Below are 23,290 nucleotides of genomic sequence, written 5' to 3' on the forward strand. Positions count from 1 at the left end.
TAACTCTTTTTTATTTTAGATGCCGCTTTGCAATTAGCTAGATTAGCGGCGAATAATTCAGGGTTTGCTATCGTGGCGCGCAGAGCGCTTTTGCTTAACATCCCTTTCAAGGGTAAAACACTGTTTGGCCCTGACTTGAAAGAGATTATTTCAGACATCACTGGGGGAAAGGGCCACGCCCTTCCTCTGGATAGGTCTTTTAAGGCTAAAAAGAAGCCAAATTTTCGTCCCTTTCGCAGAAACGGACCAGCCTCAAATTCTACACCCTCTAAGCAAGAGGGTAATACTTCTCAAACCAAGCCAGCCTGGAGGCCGATGCAAGGCTGGAACAAGGGTAAGCAGGCCAAGTCACCTGCCACTGCTACCAAAACAGCATGAAGTGTTGGCCCCCGATCTGGGAAGGATCTGGTGGGGGGCAGACTTTCTCTCTTTGCTCAGGCTGGGGCAAGAGATGTTCAGGATCCTTGGGCGCTAGAAATAGTTTCTCAAGGTTATCTCCTGGAATTCAGGGAACTACCCCCAAGGGGAAGGTTCCACGGGTCTCAATTATCTTCGAACAGGCATTCTTACACTGTGTAGAAGACCTGTTAAGCATGGGAGTGATTCATCCTGTTCCATTAGGAGAACAAGGGATGGGTTTTTACTCCAACCTGTTCATAATTCCCAAAAAAGAGGGAACATTCAGACCTATTTTAGATCTCAAGATTCTAAACAAGTTTCTAAGGGTTTCATCATTCAAAATGGAAACCATTCGAACGATCCTTCCTACCATCCAGGAAGGTCAATTCATGACCACGGTGGACTTAAAGGATGCGTACCTACGTATTCCTATCCACAAGGAACATTTTCGGTTCCTAAGGTTCGCCTTTCTGGACAAGCATTACCTGTGGCACTTCCATTCGGATTAGCCACTGCTCCAAGGATTTTCACAAGGGTACTAGGGTCCCTTCTAGCGGTGCTAAGACCAAGGGGCATTGCAGTAGTACCTTACTTGGACGACATCCTGATTCAAGTGTCGTCTCTGTCAAAAGCAAGGGCTCATACGGACATTGTCCTAGCCTTTCTCAGATCTCACAGGTGGAAAGTGAACATAGAAAAAAGTTCTCTGTCCCCGTCAACAAGAGTTCCCTTCTTGGGAACAATAATAGTTTCCTTAGAAATGAAGGTTTTTCTGACAGAGGCCAGAAAATCAAAACTTCTAAGCTCTTGTCAGGTACTTCATTCTGTTCTTCTTCCTTCCATAGCGCAGTCCATGGAAGTAATAGGTTTGATGGTTGCGGCAATGGACATAGTTCCTTTTGCACGAATTCATCTAAGACCATTGCACCTGTGCATGCTCAGACAGTGGAATGGGGATTATACAGACTTGTCTCCGACGATACAAGTAGATCAAATAACCAGAGATTCACTCCGTTGGTGGCTGACCCTGGACAACCTGTCACAGGGAATGAGCTTCCGCAGACCAGAATAGGTCATTGTCACGACCGACGCCAGTCTGGTGGGCTGGGGCGCGGTCTGGGAACCCCTGAAAACTCAGGGTCTATGGTTTCGGGAAGACTCTCTTCTCCCGATAAACATAATGGAACTGAGAGCGATATTCAATGCTCTCAAGGCTTGGCCTCGACTAGCAAAGGCCAAATTCATAAGGTTTCAATCAGACATCATGACGACTGTTACATATATCAACCATCAGGGGGTAACAAGGAGTTCCCTGGCGATGGAGGAGCATCCGGGGGAGTGGGAACTCCATCTGGAAATCTTTGCCCAAATAACTCAATTATGGGGCATTCCAGACATGGTTCTGATGGCCTCTCGTCAGAACTTCATGGTCCCTTGTTACGGGTCCAAATCCAGGGATCCCAAGGCGACTCTATTGGATACAATAGTAGCACATTGGATCTTCAACCTAGCTTATGTATTCCCACCGTTTCCTCTCATTTCCAGGCTGGTAGCCAGGATCAATCTGGAGAGGGCTTCGGTGACCTTGATAGTTCCTGTGTGGCCACGCAGGACTTGGTATGCAGACCTGGTGAATGTGTCATCGGCTCCACCATGGAAGCTACCTTTGAGACAGGACCTTCTTATTCAGGGTCCATTCGAACATCCGAATCTGGTTTTCCTCCAACTGACTGCTTGGAGTTTGAACGCTTGATTTTATCAAAGCGTGGGTTTTCAGATTCTGTAATAGATACTCTTATTCAGGCTAGAAAGCCTGTAACTAGAAAAATTTACCATAATATATGGAAAAAATATATCTGTTGGTGTGAATCTAAAGGATTCCCATGGAACAAGATAAAAATTCCTAAGATTCTTTCCTTTCTACAAGAAGGTTTGGAGAAAGGATTTTCTGCGAGTTCTCTGAAGGGACAGATCTCTGCTTTATCTGTTTTACTTCACAAAAGGCTGGCAGCTGTGCCAGACGTTTAAGCGTTTGTTCAGGCTCTGGTTAGAATCAAGCCTGTTTACAGACCTTTGACTCTTCCCTGGAGTCTTAATCTAGTTCTTTCAGTTCTTCAAGGGGTTCCGTTTGAACCCTTACATTCCGTAGATATTAAGTTATTATCTTGGAAAGTTTTGTTTTAGGTTGCAATTTCTTCCGCTAGAAGAGTTTCTGAGTTATCTGCTCTGCAGTGTTCTCCGCCCTATCTGGTCCATGCAGATAAGGTGGTTTTACGTACTGAGCCTGGTTTTCTTCCGAAGGTTGTTTCCAACAAAAATATTAACCAGGAGATAGTTGTACCTTCTTTGTGTCCGAATCCAGTTTCATAGAAGGAACGTTTGTTACACAATTTGGACGTTGTCCGTGCTCTAAAATTCTATTTAGATGCTACAAAGGATTTCAGACAAACATCTTCCTTGTTTGTTGTTTATTCTGTTAAAAGGAGAGGTCAAAAAGCAACTTCTACCTCTCTATCTTTTTGGCTTAAAAGCATCATCAGATTGGCTTATGAGACTGCCGGACGGCAGCCTCCTGAAAGAATCACAGCTCATTCCACTAGGGCCGTGGCTTCCACATGGGCCTTTAAGAACGAGGCTTCTGTTGATCAGATATGTAAGGCAGCGACTTGGTCTTCACTGCACACTTTTACCAAATTTTACAAATTTGATACTTTTGCTTCTTCTGAGGCTATTTTTGGGAGAAAGGTTTTGCAAACCGTGGTGCCTTCCATCTAGGTGACCTGATTTGCTCCCTCCCATCATCCGTGTCCTAAAGCTTTGGTATTGGTTCCCACAAGTAAGGATGACGCCGTGGACCGGACACACCTATGTTGGAGAAAACAGAATTTATGTTTACCTGATAAATTACTTTCTCCAACGGTGTGTCCGGTCCACGGCCCGCCCTGGTTTTTTAATCAGGTCTGATGATTTATTTTCTTTAACTACAGTCACCACGGTATCATATGATTTCTCCTATGCAAATATTCCTCCTTTACGTCGGTCGATTGACTGGGGAAGGCGGAGCCTAGGAGGGATCATGTGACCAGCTTTGCTGGGCTCTTTGCCATTTCCTGTTGGGGAAGAGAATATCCCACAAGTAAGGATGACGCCGTGGACCGGACACACCGTTGGAGAAAGTAATTTATCAGGTAAACATAAATTCTGTTTTTTTTAAAAAACAAAAAACTGTATGGGCTATATAAACTGATCATCTACAAAACATTTATGCAAAGAAAAATCTAGTCTATAATGTTCCTTTAAAGGGACAGTTACCTCAAAATTAAACTTTCATGATTTTGATAGGGCATGCATTTTTAAACAACTTTCATATTTAGTTTTATCATCAAATTTGCTTTGTTCTCTTGGAATTCTTAGTTGAAAGCTAAACCTAGGTAGGCTCATATGCTAATTTCTAAACCCTTGAAGGCCTCCTTATGTCAGTGCATATTTAACAGATTTTCACAGTTAGGGGCCGTTAGTTCATGTGTGCCATAAAGGTAACACGCCCGTGGAGTTACATAGGAGTCAGCACTGATTGTCTAAAATGCAAGTCAAAAGAACTGAAATAAGGGGGCAGTGTGTAGAGGCTTAGATACAAGATACTTACAGACGTAAAAAGTATATTAATATAACTGTGTTGGTTATGCAAAACTGGGGAATGGGTAATAAATGGATTATCTATCTTTTTAAACAATAAATATTCTGGTGCAGACTGTCCCTTTTAATATGAGAAACATTAGCTCATAGACAGTACCTTACATAAATAGTAAGAACAAATACATGGAATTAAATAATATATATATATATATATATATATATATATATATATATATATATATATATATATATATATATAAAATAGAGCATTCCAATACAACTATAATATAAACATTTAAAGGGATACTAATTTTTTTTCTTTCATGATTCATATAGAGCATGCAATTTTAAGCAACTTTCTAATTTACTCCTATTATCAAATTTTCTTTATTTGAAAAAGAAGGAATCTAAGCTAAGGAGCCAGCTAATTTTTGGTTCAGAACCCTGGATAGCACTTGCTGATTGGTGGCTACCTTTTACAATGGGTTGAGATTGCAGGTAACATTTGGGTAACCCAAACGCAGCTTATCCTTCTCTGGAGGGTGGCCTGTTTTCTTCCGGAGGTTACAACACGGTTTCGGATGGCCATACCTTTGGCGCTGGCACATTTACATCTCCCAGGAGTGTGTTTAAGATATTGTCCGTGTTCTGTTAACCAGGGCTCGTCAGGCGTGGGATTGCCTGGTCCAGTTCAGCCCTCTGGGGGAGTGATTGTCCCTGAGGCTTCAGGGGGGTCAACCTTCAGGGCCAGTGTCTTCGTTTGCTCCGGCGCAGTTAAGTTTTTCCTTTCGTTATAGACTGGTGCGCCTTCGTGTTCTACTCAGGCACACTTTGTCGTTACTGGAGGATCCCACTCTTAATGGGGTGGTGGATTATGATTCTTCTGATGCGAATGGCATGCAGGATTAGACATAAAGGGATGAAGTAATCTTCTTATAGTCTTGTTTCTTGAGTATCTTCAGTTATGAGCTTGGAAGACTCGGATTTCTGTTGGGCTGGTCCTGCGGGAGTATCTGTTCTTCCTTGGTGATAACCTCCGGGTTGCCTTATCTTTTATTTTAATCCGGTAAGGATGGGTTTTATTTGGTTTTAAGCTCATGTTTGTTATATTTCTATTAGGAATTTTCTTCTCTGGAATCGATACTCGCGATTTTGTGAATGCACTGTTTACTTCTATGAAAGTTACAAGGACATGTTTTAGTCCTGTGTTTGTCTGGTCCTCATTAGCCTTTCAACCTAGTGGCCGGGACTCCATTGAGATCCGTGCCGACATCCTCTGTTGGTTCAGTTTCGGGATCCAGAGTGTTTCCTTCCCATTGTGGGTTAGAAGTTGAAAGTTTTTAAGTACTTCGTGCAGCCAGTTCCTGGCGATCTTGCCTTTCAAGGTTCCTCGGGATTGTCCTTTTAGTGCTTATTCCCTCTTGCGGTCTCTTCCTTAGGGTCGAGACTGTTTGAACTTCGTCCGGTTTTTATTGGCAGAAGTTGAGGGCTGTGCAGCTTTTTTCTACTCCTGGGAGTTTGTAGTTCCATATTAGGGATGATAGACTTTCCTAGCTTTCGCTTAGGGGATATTCCGCCTGCATTCGGGATGCGCAGCATTCTTCCTTGGCGTGGTTCTCCGGAAGGTTAATCTGGGAGGATTATGGAGACTAGTTTCTGGTCTACTCTCTCTTCAGGTGATCTCTGCTCTTGTAATTATTTCCCTTAGTTTTGGACTTCGTGAGTGTAGTCCTTGGGGCCTTTGGGCTCTAGAGTAGTTTGCATGACTACAGCCTGGCTCCTTGTTGGTGGGGAGTTGGCCTCCTGCTAGAGGCATTCTCTTCCCTTTGGTCTGGGAATTTAGGAGTGAGTGATGTGCCCGTTTCTCCGATCTAACCCGGATATCATCCCCTGTAAGGTCTGAATTTTCAGACGGAGTATCTGGTGATCCCTAGAGGTATCGTTCGTTTTAAGACGGCTCTGGGTCCCAGTTATAGGGTTCTTATATTGGATCCTTATGGACTTATGATCCTGTAGACTGGTTCAGGATGACCCAGTTTTCAATGGGGGCTGTTTTGTAATTAGGAGTGTGCTCTCTTTTAAGGGGAGTTTTTCACTGTTGTATCAGTGGTGATCTGGATGATCTTCATTCGGTCTTCGACTGATTAGCCTACGGCCTTTCACGTTCTTTGTGGGCATGTGTGCCATTTCTTATCTGTGCTCTCCCCATTAGGGGTGGAATATTGTCTCTTTCAGTTGTGGGGTCTCCTCTCTTTAGAGGTTTGTGGTCCTGCGTTCGGTGCAGGAGGAGCGGGGCTTTTTGGCGCACAAGTTAGCGTGATACCCTCATCCTCCGAGGGTCGTGTTTTCGGGCTTCTCTCAAAGCACTTGTTCTCGGAGGAAGTGCCTTTTATTTAGGCGAGGCAGCAGTCTGCTGCTCTGTGGCTTGCTTGACCAGCTGTTTGGAGAATAGACTCTCTGTGTCGAGACTGTTAAGGAGAGTTGTGCTAGGTCTTTTTTTTTGCATTTTTCTCTACCCCAAGTCCTAGGGAGTTCTTCTTGGAATTACCTTATGTTTTGAAGGAGCAAAGGGGTTGGTACCCGAGCTCTGTGGGTATGGGTAATTTACTACATACTTTCATTCCCTGGTGGGCTTAGGCATTGGGGTATTTTTTGTTTCCCCTGTCTATCAGACTTGCCTGTTGCTTGGACTGGTTCGGTGTTTGGAGCAGGATTTGAGATCTGTTGCTCTGCAAATTTCGTCCTCGGGCATCAAGGTTTGATGAGCTGAACCTTCCTTGGGGGCTCTGATTCTTTTCCACAATTAAGATTTTGTGGGAAAGAATGGCGGTGTCCGCTGGTTGGCTGGATGTCTAGCAGGCCGTAGGTTAGGATTTGAACCTAACCTCATCTGCTTCCATTTGCTTGCATATATTCAATGTTCTAGATTCATCTTTGTTTGACAGCAGTGTGCAGTGTTCTGACTCTTCAGGTGGTTTTTTGAATATTTGGATATTATGAACTGTCTTACCGGTTTCTGGGGTTCTCGTCTTCAGTTACCTTCTAGGGTGCGGATGAACTTTGTTTGGGAAGATTCTCTTTTCTTTTTTCAATATCTGGGTCTTGGTTCCATGGATTTTGAGCAAACTAGGGTTGGGCTTTGCCTCCCTTGTTCTACGAGACAGGTTGGGTTTCGGTTGACTTGGCCATCGGGGGTTTTTTCGCCCGGCGTTCTTGGGGCTTGTTTGGGCCTTATTTATGGGTTTTGTTTGGGCCCTATTTGGGTTCTCAGGAATTCTTGATGGATGTCTTCTCCGTGTCTTTTCTCCCTTTCGGAGAATACGGCTGTTTGATCCCTTTCTCTAGTAAGGGGTTTGTTGTTTGGAGACAGACTGCCGGTTGACAGTGTCTCTTGGAGGCTGTAGGCTCTGTCATCTAGTTCCTGTGGTCTCTAGCAAGGATTATGGACTATCTGCGGGTCAAAGAGCAAGTTTTCTCTTTGAAAAAATCACAAAAAGACAAAGGCGCCTCCTGGTGTAATACAGTTGGTGAAAGAGATTTGTTAGGTTATCAAAAAGGTACTCACAAGTGGAGCAGCACCCAATTGTGCTAAATCTAACAGACTGTGATCTCACAGTGTCCCAGCTCACTGACACTGCAAGGAAACTGGTTTCTCCAACGTCTTGCCGGACTGACAGAGCTCAGACTCTCACAAAGAGGTTTACATAAAACCAAATTTTATTAATAAAATAAAAGTCGCAGTGTCTCATGACACTAGATATTAAAAGAACAAGCAACGCGTTTCTCAGACTGCTGTCTGTTTCATCAGGCTTCTCTTTTGATCCCTTTCTCTAGTAAGGGGTTTGTTGTTTGGAGACAGACTGCCGGTTGACAGTGTCTCTTGGAGGCTGTAGGCTCTGTCGTCTAGTTCCTGCGGTCTCTAGCAAGGATTATGGACTATATGCGGGTCAGTGTCCTTAGGCCTTTTCTTTTTTTCAATTTTTTTTCTCGGCTTCAGACGAAGCTGGGTTTCTGGAGTAGGGTGTTAGGCATGGTGCCCTCAGAATGGGCCACCTCTTGTACCTTCCCGTTTTAGCATTGTGTCCTCTATAGCTTGGGTATTGTTTTCCCAAAAGTAATGCAGCTGTGGACTCTTTCCATTTATGAAGAAAAACATAAATTATGCTTACCTGATAATTTTCTTTTCTTTAGACGGAAAAAGTCCACAGCTCACCACCCCCCCTGTAATTTTCTAGGGGGTGTCGGTTATTTTTGTTCTTCTGGCACTTTTTTTCACCCTATGCTTCTCCTACTGTTCCTTGTTCCTCGGGAGAATGACTGGGGGATGGGGGAAGTGGGAGAGGTATTTAAGCCTTTGGCTGGGGTGACTTTGCTTCCTCATGGTGGCCAGGTTCTGATTCCCAAAAGTAATGAATGCAGCTGTGGACTCTTTCCGTCTGAAAAAAGGAAATTATCAGGTAAGCATAATTTGTTTTTCAGAATCAACAAATGCATAGTAAAACAAAGATTATAGCATTTACTCTGAATTTCAGATTAGCAGTAAATGTTTTTCCTGCTAAATTTCAAATTTCTTACATTTGCCTGCCCCTTGTATCACGTGACAGCCATCAGCAAATCAGACTCATATGTATGCACTGTGATCTCTTGCAAATGCTCAAGAGTAGCTGGGGCATCAGAAAATGTACCTATAAAAAGATTGTCCAAAATTTGGTAATTTAAGTAAACTGGGAAAGTTTTTTTTAATTGTGTGCTCTATCTGAATCATGAAAGAAAAATGAAAAAATAAATAAACAGATAGCAGAAGACACAATGCCAGAAATCAACAGCAAACATTTACAGAACTATTCAAAATTGAGTTTTCCCTTATGACAGTCTCAATGATTAACTGAAATAGTTTTCTTCTGACAGAAAGAAGAGATTTGCTTACATGTCTTACTGTAAGAAAGCAGCCAGAATTATTACAGATCTAACTAAAAGTCAGTATTTTTCAAATACAATATCTTCTTGAACATTTACCAAGTGTCTGATAACTTAGAGACACACATCCCACACTTTTTCTTCCATGATTCAGATAGAGCATGTGATTTTAAGCAACTTTCTAATTTACTCCTTTTATCAATTTTAATTAGTTTTCATGCTATCTTTATTTGAAAAAGCAAGAATGTAAGCTTAGGAGCCGGCCCATTTTGGTTCAACACCTGGGCATCGCTTGCTGATTGGTGTCTAAATGTAGCTGCCAATCAGCAAGCGCTATCCAGGTGCTGAACTAAAAATTGGCTGGCTCATTAGCTTACAATCCTTTTTTTTAATAAAGATACCAAGAGAATGAAGACAAATTGATAATAGCAGTAAATTAGCAAGTTGCTTAAAATTGCATGCTCTATCTGAATCATGAAAGAAAAAAATGTGGCTTTTGTGTTCCTCTAACTCAGGAACATCACAAGTATCCATGTTGTATGGGTAATACCCTATTGGGGAAAGTTTCCATAATCTATCCAGAGATCAGACAATAATTTTACCTCACGAAGCAGAGGTGGAATATGCAAAGGACTATTCTATAAAATACATTAGTTAAATTGTTCCAGTTACATTCAACCCCTTGGTTCCAGGTGAAACTAGAGTTTTTCCAGGAACAGAATCAAAACTAGTGTATCCTTTTTCTTTCATTAGTCACGTTAGAACTTCTGAATCATATATCACTTCTCAGCAAGGCAGCGTATGAGTCACATCGTATTGATGTCCATCATAATCCCAATGGTGAAAGGGGCACGTGTCCAGTTCTTGGTCTGCAAATATCTAACAAAGGGATTGACGTACTATAATCTTTCTCCCATATGGTTAAAGGGACAGTCTCCTCCAAAAATGTTATTGTTTAAAAAGATAGCTAATCCCTTTATTACCCATTCACCAGTTTTGCATAACTAACACGGTTATATTAATACACTTAAAGGGACAGTCAACACCAGAATTTTTGTTGTTTTAAAAGAAAATTAACCCCTTTATTACCTATTCCCCAGGTTTGCATAACCTACACAGTTATATTAATATACTTTTTAGCTCTGTGATTACCTTGTATCTAAGCATCTTCTGACAGCCCCCTGATCACATGACATTTTATTTGTTATCTATTGACTTTCATTTTAGCCAATTAGTGCAGTGTCTGCCACAATCCACAGGCGTGATCACAATGTTATCTATATGGTTTACCTGAACTAGCTCTCCCCAGTTGTGAAAAGCAAATACAAAAGCATGTGATTAGAGGCAGCCTTCAAGGGCTTAGAAATTATCATATGAGCCTTCCTAGGTTTAGCTTTCAAATACCAAAAGAACAAAACAAAATTGGTGATAAAAGTAAATTGGAAAGTTGTTTAAATTTACATGCCCTATCTGAATCATGAAAGTTTATTTTGGATTTGACTGTCCCTTTAACCTCTGTGATTACCTGATATCTAAGCCTCTTTTGACAGCCCCCTTATCACATGGCTATTATTTATTATCTATTTACTCACATTTTAGCCAATTAGTGCTGTGTTGTGCACAACTTCACGGGTTTAAGCACAATGTTATCTATATGGCCCACATGAACTAACAGTCTCCTGTTGTGAAAAGCAATTTAAAAAGCATGTGATTAAAAGGCTGTCTGTAGTGGCTTAGAAACAGGCTGAAATTTAGAGGTTTAAATGTTATAAAGTATATTAATATAACAATGTTGGTTGTGCAAAGCTGGAGAAGGGGTAGTAAAGGCGTTATCTATCTTTTTAAACAATAACAATTTTGGTGTTGACTGTCCCTTTAAATAGAACATTACTCAGGTCAAAATAGATGATGAAAAAAACTAAAGTAAAAATATTTTGACCATAAGACATTGCAGTGTTTTTTTTGGGAGAAAAGCATGATGCAAAAGAAATGCCCGTGACCAAGAATACATGTTTTTACTAGCAATAGTTTTTAGCTTGGAGACCTTCAGAATCGTAAAGGGACACACTAACATTTTCTCCCCTTTAATTTATTCCCTATAATCCATTTTACCTGCTGGAGTGTGTTAAATTGTTTACAAATAGCTCCTTTCCCTTTATATCGGCATTGGAAATAGCTGATTTATCCTGGGGTAATCCTACCTGTATTTAAAGTTTTTATACTTTTGTTTTGGCTATAAAAGAGCTGTGGAAACATAGCCAACAGAAGAAATCTCACTCCCATTGGGAGGTAGCCGAGACAAATAATAAAAGGTAAACTTACAATTGTTCTCTCTAAGGGCCCGATCATCAAAAGTTTGCAAGAAGCCACATTTAGCCTTGAAGGGACAGTCTTAGTGCAAATATCAAAGAAAATGATCTGTCTCTGTGAATGGCGAGCTATCTCCCATAGAAATAATGAGAGATCTCTGCTATTTAAAAGTTTGTAATTGAGGACTAAGTACACAGGGAAAACCCAGTGTAATCTTTAAACTTTACTATTATGCCTAATACAAATCAAAATATGCTGTTTTCCGTGCACTGTACCTTAAATTTGCTGTTATTTTTGTATGCATTTTTCTATTCAGTTTTCCTTTCAGAGTCATTAGTGTTTTAAATATTTGGATAAAATAAACACCACCTTTTCAGTTGCAAGAAAAAACAGTGAGATCTGTAGGGCGAAAATGTTTAATATATTTAAAGGGACACTAAACCCAAAAATTTTCTTTCATGATTCAGGTAGAAAATAGAATTTTAAACAACATTCCAATTTACTTCTATTATCTAAATATCAATGCACATGGATGAGCCAATCACACGAGGCATCTATGTGTAGCCACCAATCAGCAGCTACTGAGCCTATCTAGATATGCTTTTCAGCAAATGATATCAAGAGAACTAAGCAAATTAGATAATAGAAGGAAATTAGAAAATTGTTTAAAATTGCATGATCTATCTGAATCATGAAAGAAAAAAGTTGGGTTTCATGTTCCTTTAAGGTGGGATTTGAGAGACTATTTTAAACATGTCCATGGAATGCCCAAGTTTTGCCCATTTTATGAAAAAACAATTACGCTTTTTATTTTTGACTTAGAAATTATTATTATAATTCTTTATTTATAAAGCGCCAACAGATTCCGCAGCGCTGCCCATGGGTACAAGGATAAAAGTACAACGGAGAAACAATACAATAAAAGAGAAAATTTTACAAAGAAATACAGGGGGAATTGAGGGCCGTATTCCTGTGGGAACTTACAATCTAGATAAATACACATTTCTATGTGTTTTTTGCATATCCAGTGTACTCAAATTACGATTTACAATGTTGATATTTATTTAATACAATTTATTCCTTCTTTACATACAAATTTTAACATTTTTGACAAAATACGATTTTTGGTGAACAATTTTGTTATGATGTTTGAAGCACCTTAAATATAGTTGGGTTTTTTCCTGCATGTTTTTGTGGGAATGGTTCAATTATTTGTTTTTTTCTTTTGTGATTCAGATAGAGCATGCAATTTTAAGCAACTTTCTAATTTACTCCTATTATCAATGTTTCTTCATTCACTTGATATCTTTATTTAAAAAAAAAGGCATCTAAGCTTTTTTCTTGTTTCAGAACTCTGGACAGCAGTTTTTGATTGGTGGATGAATTTATCCACCAATCAGCAAGGACAACCTAGGTTGTTCACCAAAAATGGGCCGGCATTTAAGCTTACATTCTTGCATTTCAAATAAAGATACCAAGAGAATTATGAAAATTTGATAATAGGAGTAAATTAGAAAGTTGCTTAAAATGTCATGCTCCATCTATCTGAATCACGAAAGAAAAAATTTGGGTTCAGTGTCCCTTTAAGGGAAAATAATTTTACAGTATTCTGCCTCTTAAAGTGAAAATCTACTCCAAAATCGTGATTGTTTAAAAACATAGATAATCCCTTCATTACCCATTCCCCAGTTTTGTATAACAACACAGTTGTATTATTATACTTTTTACCTCTGTGATTACTTTGTATCTGAACCTCTGCAGACTGCTACGTTATTTCAGCGCTTTTAACAGACTTGCATTTTAGCGAATCAGTGCGGTCTCATTTATAATTCCACAGGAGTGAGCACAGTGTTACCTATATGGTACACATTAACTAGCTCTGTCTTGTTGTGACATGCTTATAAAATGGACTGAGATAAAGGCAGTCTGCAGGGACTTAAAAATAGACAGAGTTATAGTTTTAGATATTATAAAGTATATTAAAGTGAAGGTAAACTTTGGTGAATGAAAGTCGTTTTTTAAAAATACTATTAAAAACAGGGGCACTTTAATTCATCAAAGTTTACAAAGCAGCCGTTTTATTTAAAAAAAATTACCTTTTTTTCTTTTCACAGCTACAGCAGCTTCCCCCACCTAGAGATCCTCTATTCACACGTCAGCAATGACTAATCCTGCTTCCTCCAATCACAGCTTTCCCCCCAGGGTAGTCATTGCCTGAGGCCATGCTGTGATTGGAGGAAGCAGGATTAGTCATTGGATTAGTCATTGGATCTCTAGGTGGGGGAAGCTGCTGTAGCAGTGAAAAGAATAAAAGGTTGTTGTTTTTTTTAGCAAAACAGCTGCTTTGTAAACTTTGATGAATGAAAGTGCCCCTGTTTTTAATAGTATGTTTAAAAAACGGGCTTTCATTCACCAAAGTTTACCTTCACTTTAATATAACTATTGGTTGTACAAAGCTGGGGAATGGGTAGTGAAGGCATTGTATATATTTTAAAACAATAACAATTTTGAAGTAGACTGTCCCTTTAAGTGCTATGCTCTGGTGGGTTATCTAATATGTAATGACATATGACTTTGTACAATAGATTTTACATAAATGTTTTGTAGATGATCCATTTGTATAGCCCATCTGGGAATGTTTTTGTAACAATGTATAGTTTTGCTTATTTTTTTTTAAATAAAATTGACTCCAAACCAAGCTCCAAAGTATCAGATGTAGACTGTAGTCTACATACGTTTTGTTTCTGATATGCATGATTTGGTGACCCTAGTAGATTTAGCAACATCAGGCCAGAATACGCCAAAGGTTTCCAGTCACATTGGTTACTGTCCTAAATCGGTATTTTATCCAATTCAATCCAGAGGTCTAGTTTTAGAAGCATTCCATAAGAGAGAACACAAACTCTTTTGGACAAACAAATCTGAGCGTCTTAATTTAGTTTATGCGCTTGTGAGTATATTGTCATAAAAAAGGGAAGGGCTAGTTTATACATTTAAAACAGAATTGCTCAAAATATGAGGACACTCTGGGAGAAAGTGAGATTCTTAAAAATCAGCTTAAAGATAGGAGTTATGCAAATCATGTTATTGAAGTCAATGTAATTAGTAGAGATTTATGGCCTCTCATGAAGAAGAGAAGACAAATCTAGGCCTAGGTTTATAACAACATATAGCAGACATTATAGCCATGTGTGGAATTTCATCTCTAAACACATCCATGGTCACTAAAAGGGTTTACTGCCTTAGTTCCTGTACTAATCATAGTACCACTTTTGTCATCTATGTGAGAAACAAAATGTGGGATATACCACTAATTTATTAGTCAATCACCTGTTAGGGTTTCAAAGAATTTGTATAGGAAAGGCAGGGTGGTTTAAAAATCATTGTCGAGATAATGTTTCTGCATTTATCACTAGCAATGTAAGTACACGTTTCTTCCTTCAAAATGATCAGTCTTTAACATGCTGATGTTTTGTTCATTTAACAGTAACTTCTGTATCTCAAGACCTTGATTTAGAAAACATTTAGAGTCCAGTAATGGTCAATGTGCTGCAATATGCCATTTCCCCTTTCCTATACAATATAAATAGACATCCTAACTGTACTGTATGATAAAACACGATCTACTATTATGTTTACTTTTTTAACCTACTATTATGGATGTTTTGCAGATTTTGGAAAGAACTCTAGAACCAGACAGTTCAGATGAAGAACCCCCTCCAGTATATTCCCCTCCTACTTATAATATGCATCCAGTTGACATATCACATCCACAAACTCCACCTACCCCTCCACCAAGGTATGATTTCTAATAAATCTATTGACAAATTTAAATCTATTCTTGGCATATCCCAGTATTCTGTAAATAAAATGTTTTATCAGTGGCTGGCCAAGAAACATTTGTGTAGCCCTCCCATTGTCCCCGTGAGATATCTATCTATCTATCTATCTATCTATCTATCTATCTATCTATCTATCTATCTTGTACATGTATTTATTTATATTGTATCAATCAAGTATTGCATTTGTTCTGTAAAATAGATTGTGGTACTTTTCCAACAGATACATTAATAACCTCTTTAGCGCTGTGGAATCTGTTAGCGCTCTACAAATAACCGATAACAACAATAATAATAGTGTAAAACTGAATTTCTGAATTTATATAGAAATGGTTCTAATAAGCACTGTAAGTATTTTTTGTTCACAGAAGCCTATTGATTTAGCCAAATTTCCATCCTAATTGGCTATTATTTTTGAGAACTATAATGGTGTCACAGCAACTGTCTGATGTACAAGTGAATAAGATAAAAAATCTTTATAAAATTCCTATCTTTGTGGTTACAATAAGGCAGTGAATTGGTATTGTAGATAATTTTCTAGTTTGTTAAATTCTCTGTGTTGTTTATTTATATCAGTATTTTAGGAACATTTATATCTAATAATAAAATTATCTAATGTGTGCTTATTTTCCTCTTAAATGAATTTCCTTGGAAAACTGCATTGAAAACCAATGTTCTCTTTTCATGCATGCAGAAGCAGGTATCCCTCTCCACCAGTAATGCAGAGTCAGTTGTCCTCTTGAGCCAGTGATTATTGGTAGAAAGCACAAAACCAATACGATATAATTAGTGTCAAACAGCTTTTTTTCAGGCAAATATTTTCAACATCTGAAAATACTGCTTGTTCATATACATGATAGAAAATCTGAGTATCAATGTTCCTTTAAATTGATATTAAAGTGATGGTAAATCCAAGCGTATAACAAACGCTAGGATTTACCATCACTACAAATAAAGTGGAGTTTAAGTGATCATACAGGGAGTGCAGAATTATTAGGCAAGTTGTATTTTTGAGGATTAATTTTATTATTGAACAACAACCATGTTCTCAATGAACCCAAAAAACTCATTAATATCAAAGCTGAATATTTTTGGAAGTAGTTTTTAGTTTGTTTTTAGTTTTAGCTATTTTAGGGGGATATCTGTGTGTGCAGGTGACTATTACTGTGCATAATTATTAGGCAACTTAACAAAAAACAAATATATACCCATTTCAATTATTTATTTTTACCAGTGAAACCAATATAACATCTCAACATTCACAAATATACATTTCTGACATTCAAAAACAAAACAAAAACAAATCAGTGACCAATATAGCCACCTTTCTTTGCAAGGACACTCAAAAGCCTGCCATCCATGGATTCTGTCAGTGTTTTGATCTGTTCACCATCAATATTGCGTGCAGCAGCAGCAACCACAGCCTCCCAGACACTGTTCAGAGAGGTGTTCTGTTTTCCCTCCTTGTAAATCTCACATTTGATGATGGACCACAGGTTCTCAATGGGGTTCAGATCAGGTGAACAAGGAGGCCATGTCATTAGATTTTCTTCTTTTATACCCTTTCTTGCCAGCCACGCTGTGGAGTACTTGGACGCGTGTGATGGAGCATTGTCCTGCATGAAAATCATGTTTTTCTTGAAGGATGCAGACTTCTTCCTGTACCACTGCTTGAAGAAGGTGTCTTCCAGAAACTGGCAGTAGGACTGGGAGTTGAGCTTGACTCCATCCTCAACCAGAAAAGGCCCCACAAGCTCATCTTTGATGATACCAGCCCAAACCAGTACTCCACCTCCACCTTGCTGGCGTCTGAGTCGGACTGGAGCTCTCTGCCCTTTACCAATCCAGCCACGGGCACATCCATCTGGCCCATCAAGACTCACTCTCATTTCATCAGTCCATAAAACCTTAGAAAAATCAGTCTTGAGATATTTCTTGGCCCAGTCTTGACGTTTCAGCTTGTGTGTCTTGTTCAGTGGTGGTCGTCTTTCAGCCTTTCTTACCTTGGCCATGTCTCTGAGTATTGCACACCTTGTGCTTTTGGGCACTCCAGTGATGTTGCAGCTCTGAAATATGGCCAAACTGGGGGCAAGTGGCATCTTGGCAGCTGCACGCTTGACTTTTCTCAGTTCATGGGCAGTTATTTTGCGCCTTGGTTTTTCCACACGCTTCTTGCGACCCTGTTGACTATTTTGAATGAAACGCTTGATTGTTCGATGATCACGCTTCAGAAGCTTTGCAATTTTAAGAGTGCTGCATCCCTCTGCAAGATATCTCACTATTTTTGACTTTTCCGAGCCTGTCAAGTCCTTCTTTTGACCCATTTTGCCAAAGGAAAGGAAGTTGCCTAATAATTATGCACACCTGATATAGGGTGTTGATGTCATTAGACCACACCCCTTCTCATTACAGAGATGCACATCACCTAATATGCTTAATTGGTAGTAGGCTTTCGAGCCTATACAGCTTGGAGTAAGACAACATGCATAAAGAGGATGATGTGGTCAAAATACTCATTTGCCTAATAATTCTGCACTCCCTGTATATGTAAAAAACATGCTAAACTCATATATGTAAAAAAATGCTAAACTCACCCTTTCTGTGCCGTTGCACATCGCTAAACTCAGTGGCTCCGGCTGCCCACAGCACATCGCTCTCCTTCAATGAGGTGACATTTGCACCTCTGAACCAATAGCTGTGTGTGTCAGCTGACAGTGTTCTGTATGCACTCACAGCTATTGATTTAGAGGTGAAAGCGGCACCTCAATGATAGAAGAGCAGTGTGCTGTGGGCAGCCGAAGCCGCTGAGTTTAACGATGTGCAACGGCACAGAAAGGGTGAGTTTAGCACCCTGTTTTTACATACTGTATATGATCACTTAAACGCCACTTTATTTGTAGTGATGGTAAATCCGAGCATTTGTTAAACGCTCGGATTTACCATCACTTTAAAAGGTAAATACATGCTAGACATAGTGATTTATTCATAGCAAATATTTGCATTAAAATAATATGTAATAATATTTATATTAGTTGTTTAAATATTGAAGATATAAGGGTAAAGGTTTAGTTCTATAAAGCAATGTACACTGCCATGTTTGAACTTAAAGGGACACTAAAATAAAAAAAAAATCATGATTCAGACAGAGAATTACAATTTTAAACAGCATTCCAATTAACTTCTATTATCTAATTTGCTTCATTCTTTAGATATCCTTAATTGAAGATATAGCAATGCACATGGGTGAGCCAATCACACGAGGAATCTATGTGCAGCCACCGATCAGCAGCTACTGAGCCTATCTAGATATGCTTTCAAGCAAAGGATATCTAGAGAATTAATCAAATTAGATAAAATAAGTAAATAAGAAAGTTGTTTAATATTGCTTGTTCTATCTACATCATGAAAGAAAACATTTGGGTTTAATTTCCCTTTAACCCCTTAGTGACCAGACCATTTTTTAATTTTCTTACCTTTAAATGGACATTAAACACTAAACAAATGCTAGATTGAATGATGCATTCAAAGAAAAGATTAGTATGTGAATAACATGCAGATGCATTTTTTTAAAGTTTCATTAACTGTTTAAATAATGAATAAATAAGTGTAAAAGGTAAGTGTCTATAAAACAATGAAAGCTGCCATGTTGTAACTTAGGTTACCTTCTCTGCTGTGGCCAATTAGGGACAGTTAAAAATAGGTCACTAGAGTGTGCAGCCAATGGCTGAGTGGAATATAACAGTGCTCTGCACTTCCATTTTTAACAGGAAATGAAAGGCTCCCAATTTCAGAATGGAATTACAGGAAAAGGGGACAAAATAAATAATGAACGTATATTGCAGAGTTCTCTTTATATATACGATTTATCATTTTATATTACTAAGTGTTTAATGTCCCTTTAAGGACCAGGGCTATTTTTACATTTCTGCTGTGTTTGTGTTTAGCTGTAATTTTCCTCTTACTCATTTACTGTACCCACACATATTATATACCGTTTTTTCTCACCATTAAATGGACTTTTTAAAGATACCATTATTTTCATCATATCTTATAATTTACTATAAAAAGATTATAAAATATGATGAAAAAAACTTGAACCCCCCACTTTTTCTAACTTTGACCCTCCAAATAGGTTACATATCTACAACCACCAAAAATACCCATGCTAAATAGTTTATAAATTTTGTCCTGACTTTAGAAATACCCAATGTTTACATGTTCTTTGCTTTTTTTGCAAGTTATAGGGCAATATGTACAAGTAGCACTTTGCTATTTTCAAACCATTTTTCTTTTTCAAAATTAGCTATAGTTACAATGTAACACTTTTATCTGTCAGGGATCCTTGAATAACCCTTCACATGTGTATATATTTCTCTTGTTAAGTGTATTCAGTCCACGGGTCATCCATTACTTATGGGATATATTCCCTTCCCAACAGGAAGTTGCAAGAGGATCACCCAAGCAGAGCTGCTATATAGCTCCTCCCCACACATGTCATATCCAGTCATTCTCTTGCAACTCAACTAGATAGGACGTTGTGAGAGGTCTGTGGTGTTTTTTATACTTAGCTTATTTCTTCAATCAAAAGTTTGTTATTTTAAATGGCACCGGAGCGTGCTGTTTGTTCTCAGGCAGTATTTGGAAGAAGAATCTGCCTGCGTTTTCTATGATCTTAGCAGAAGTAACTAAGATCCACTGGCTGTTCTCGCATATTCTGAGCAGTGGGGTAACTTTCAGAAAGGGAATAGCGTGTGGGGAATCCTGCAAACAAGGTATGTGCAGTAAATTATTTTTCTAAGGAATGGAATTGACTAAGAAAATACTGCTGATACCGATGTAATGTAAGTACAGCCTTAAATGCAGTAGCGACTGGTATCAGGCTGATGAATGTATGTACAATAAGTAATTTTCTAAGGAATGGAATTGACTAAGAAAATACTGTTAATACTGAGGTAATGTATGAGCCTTAACTGCAGTAGAAGCGACTGGTAGCAGGCTTATTAATAACACTACCTAACTTTTAAAGTGCATGTTTAAAACGTTTACTGGCATGTTATTTGTTTTTTTGTGAGGTACTTTGGTGATAAATCTTTTGGGGCATGATTTTCCACATGGCTGTCGTTTATTTCTATATAGAAACGATTAACTGAGGTTTCCCACTGTTGTAATGAGTGGGAGGGGCCTATTTTATCGCTTTTTTGCGCAGTAAAAATTCAGTTACAGTCTTCCTGCTTCTTTCTCCTTGATCCAGGACGTCTCTAGAGAGCTCAGGGATCTTCAAAATTCATTTTGAGGGAGGTAATCAGTCACAGCAGACCTGTGACAGTGTGTTTGACTGTGATAAAAACGTTAATTGTTAAATTGATTATCCGTTTTTGGGTATTAAGGGGTTAATCATCCATTTGCTAGTTGGTGCAATGCTTTGCTAACTTAATGCATTTACTGTGAAAATTTGGTTGCTATAACTGATTTGGTTCATTGTTATTTCAACTGTGACGATTTTTTGTTCTTCTTAAAGGCGCAGTAGCGTTTTTTATATTGCTTGTAAATTTATTTGAAAGGATTTTCCAAGCTTGCTAGTCTGTTTAAACATGTCTGACACAGATGAATCTGTTTGTTCACTATGTTTGAAGGCCAATGTGGAGCCCCACAGAAATATGTGTACTAAATGTATTGATGTCACTTTGAATAAAAGTCAAATTTTATCTGTAAAGAAACTATCACCAGACAACGAGGGGGAAGTTATGCCGACTAACTCTCCTCACGTGTCAGTACCTTCGCCTCCCGCTCAGGAGGCGCGTGATATTGTGGCGCCAAGTACATCAGAGAGGCCCATACAAATCACTTTGCAAGACATGGCTGCTGTTATGACAGAGGTATTATCTAAATTGCCTGAATTAAGAGGCAAGCGCGATAGCTCTGGGTTAAGGACAGAGCGCGCTGATGATGTGAGAGCCATGTCCGATACTGCGTCACAATTTGCAGAACATGAGGACGGAGAGCTTCATTCTGTGGGTGACTGATCTGATCCAGGGAGACCGGATTCAGAGATTTCTAATTTTAAATTTAAGCTTGAGAACCTCCGTGTATTGCTAGGGGAGGTATTAGCGGCTCTGAATGATTGTAACACGGTTGCAATTCCAGAGAAAATATGTAGGTTGGATAGATACTTTGCGGTAACGGTGTGTACTGATGTTTTTCCTATACCTAAAAGGCTTACAGAAATTATTAGCAAGGAGTGGGATAGACCCGGTGTGCCCTTTCCCCCTCCTCCGATATTTAGAAAAATGTTTCCAATAGACGCCACCACACGAGACTTATGGCAGACGGTCCCTAAGGTGGAGGGAGCAGTTTCTACTTTAGCTAAACGTACCACTATCCCGGTGGAGGATAGTTGTGCTTTTTCGGATCCAATGGATAAAAAATTAGAAGGTTACCTTAAGAAATTGTTTGTTCAACAAGGTTTTATCTTACAGCCCCTTGCATGCATTGCGCCTGTCACTGCTGCTGCGGCATTCTGGTTTGAGTCTCTGGAAGAGGCCATTCGCACAGCTCCATTGGATGAGATTATGGCCAAGCTTAAAGCACGTAAGCTAGCTAATGCATTTGTTTCTGATGCCGTTGTACATTTAACCAAACTAACGGCTAAGAACTCCGGATTCGCCATCCAGGCGCGCAGAGCGCTATGGCTTAAATCCTGGTCAGCTGACGTGACTTCTAAATCTAAATTGCTTAATATTCCTTTTAAAGGGCAGACCTTATTCGGGCCCGGCTTGAAAGAAATTATTGCTGACATTACTGGAGGTAAGGGTCATACTCTTCCTCAGGACAGGGCCAAATCAAAGGCCAAAGAGTCTAATTTTCGTGCCTTTCGTAACTTCAAGGCAGGAGCAGCATCAACTTCCTCCGCTCCAAAACAGGAAGGACCTGTTGCTCGTTACAGACAGGGCTGGAAAGCTAACCAGCCCTGGAACAAGGGCAAGCAGGCCAGAAAGCCTACTTCTGCCCCTAAGACAGCATGAAGTGAGGGCCCCCGATCCGGAAACGGATCTAGTGGGGGGCAGACTATCTCTCTTCGCCCAGGCTTGGGCAAGAGATGTCCAGGATCCCTGGGCGTTGGAGATCATATCTCAGGGATATCTTCTGGACTTCAAAGCTTCTCCTCCACAAGGGAGATTTCATCTTTCAAGGTTATCAGCAAACCAAATAAAGAAAGAGGCATTTATACGCTGTGTGCAAGACCTCTTAGTAATGGGGGTGATCCACCCAGTTCCGCGGACGGAACAAGGGCAAGGGTTTTACTCAAATCTGTTTGTGGTTCCCAAGAAAGAGGGAACCTTCAGACCAATCTTGGACCTAAAAATCTTAAACAAATTCCTAAGAGTTCCATCATTCAAAATGGAAACTATTCAAACCATCATACCCATGATCCAAGAGGGTCAATACATGACCACAGTAGATTTAAAGGATGCCTACCTTCATATACCGATTCACAAAGATCATTATCGGTACCTAAGATTTGCCTTTCTAAACAGGCATTACCAGTTTGTAGCTCTTCCCTTCGGGTTAGCTACGGCCCCGAGAATTTTTACAAAGGTTCTGGGCTCACTCCTAGTGGTGCTAAGGCCGCGAGGCATAGCGGTGGCGCCGTACCTAGACGACATTCTGATACAAGCGTCAAGTTTTCAAATTGCCAAGTCTCATACAGAGATAGTTCTGGCATTTCTGAGGTCGCATGGGTGGAAGGGGAACGTGGAAAAGAGTTCTCTATCACCACTCACAAGAGTTTCCTTCCTAGGGACTCTGATAGATTCTGTAGAAATGAAAATTTACCTGACGGAGGCCAGGTTATCAAAACTCTTAAATGCTTGCCGTGTCCTTCATTCCATTCCATGCCCGTCAGTAGCTCAGTGCATGGAAGTAATCGGCTTAATGGTAGCGGCAATGGACATAGTACCATTTGCGCGCCTGCATCTCAGACCCCTGCAATTATGCATGCTAAGTCAGTGGAATGGGGATTACTCAGATTTGTCCCCTTTACTAAATCTGGATCAAGAGACCAGAGATTCTCTTCTCTGGTGGCATTCTCGGGTCCACCTGTCCAAGGGGATGACCTTTCGCAGGCCAGATTGGACAATTGTAACAACAGATGCCAGCCTTCTAGGTTGGGGCGCAGTCTGGAACTCCCT

At 39.6% G+C, this 23,290-nt stretch overlaps 1 protein-coding gene across 1 annotated transcript in view; it reads left to right on the forward strand.

The window, feature by feature from the left end:
* CUEDC1 (CUE domain containing 1) overlaps nucleotides 1-23,290 on the forward strand; it is a 472,989-nt gene that overhangs the window by 288,402 nt on the left and 161,297 nt on the right. Inside the window, exon 4 of the mRNA XM_053706942.1 lies at nucleotides 14,934-15,061. Coding sequence (XP_053562917.1) covers nucleotides 14,934-15,061 — 128 coding nt within the window. The remainder of the gene's footprint in view (nucleotides 1-14,933; nucleotides 15,062-23,290) is intronic.

This window comes from Bombina bombina, chromosome 3 (assembly GCF_027579735.1).
Source record: "Bombina bombina isolate aBomBom1 chromosome 3, aBomBom1.pri, whole genome shotgun sequence".
NCBI lineage: Eukaryota > Metazoa > Chordata > Amphibia > Anura > Bombinatoridae > Bombina > Bombina bombina.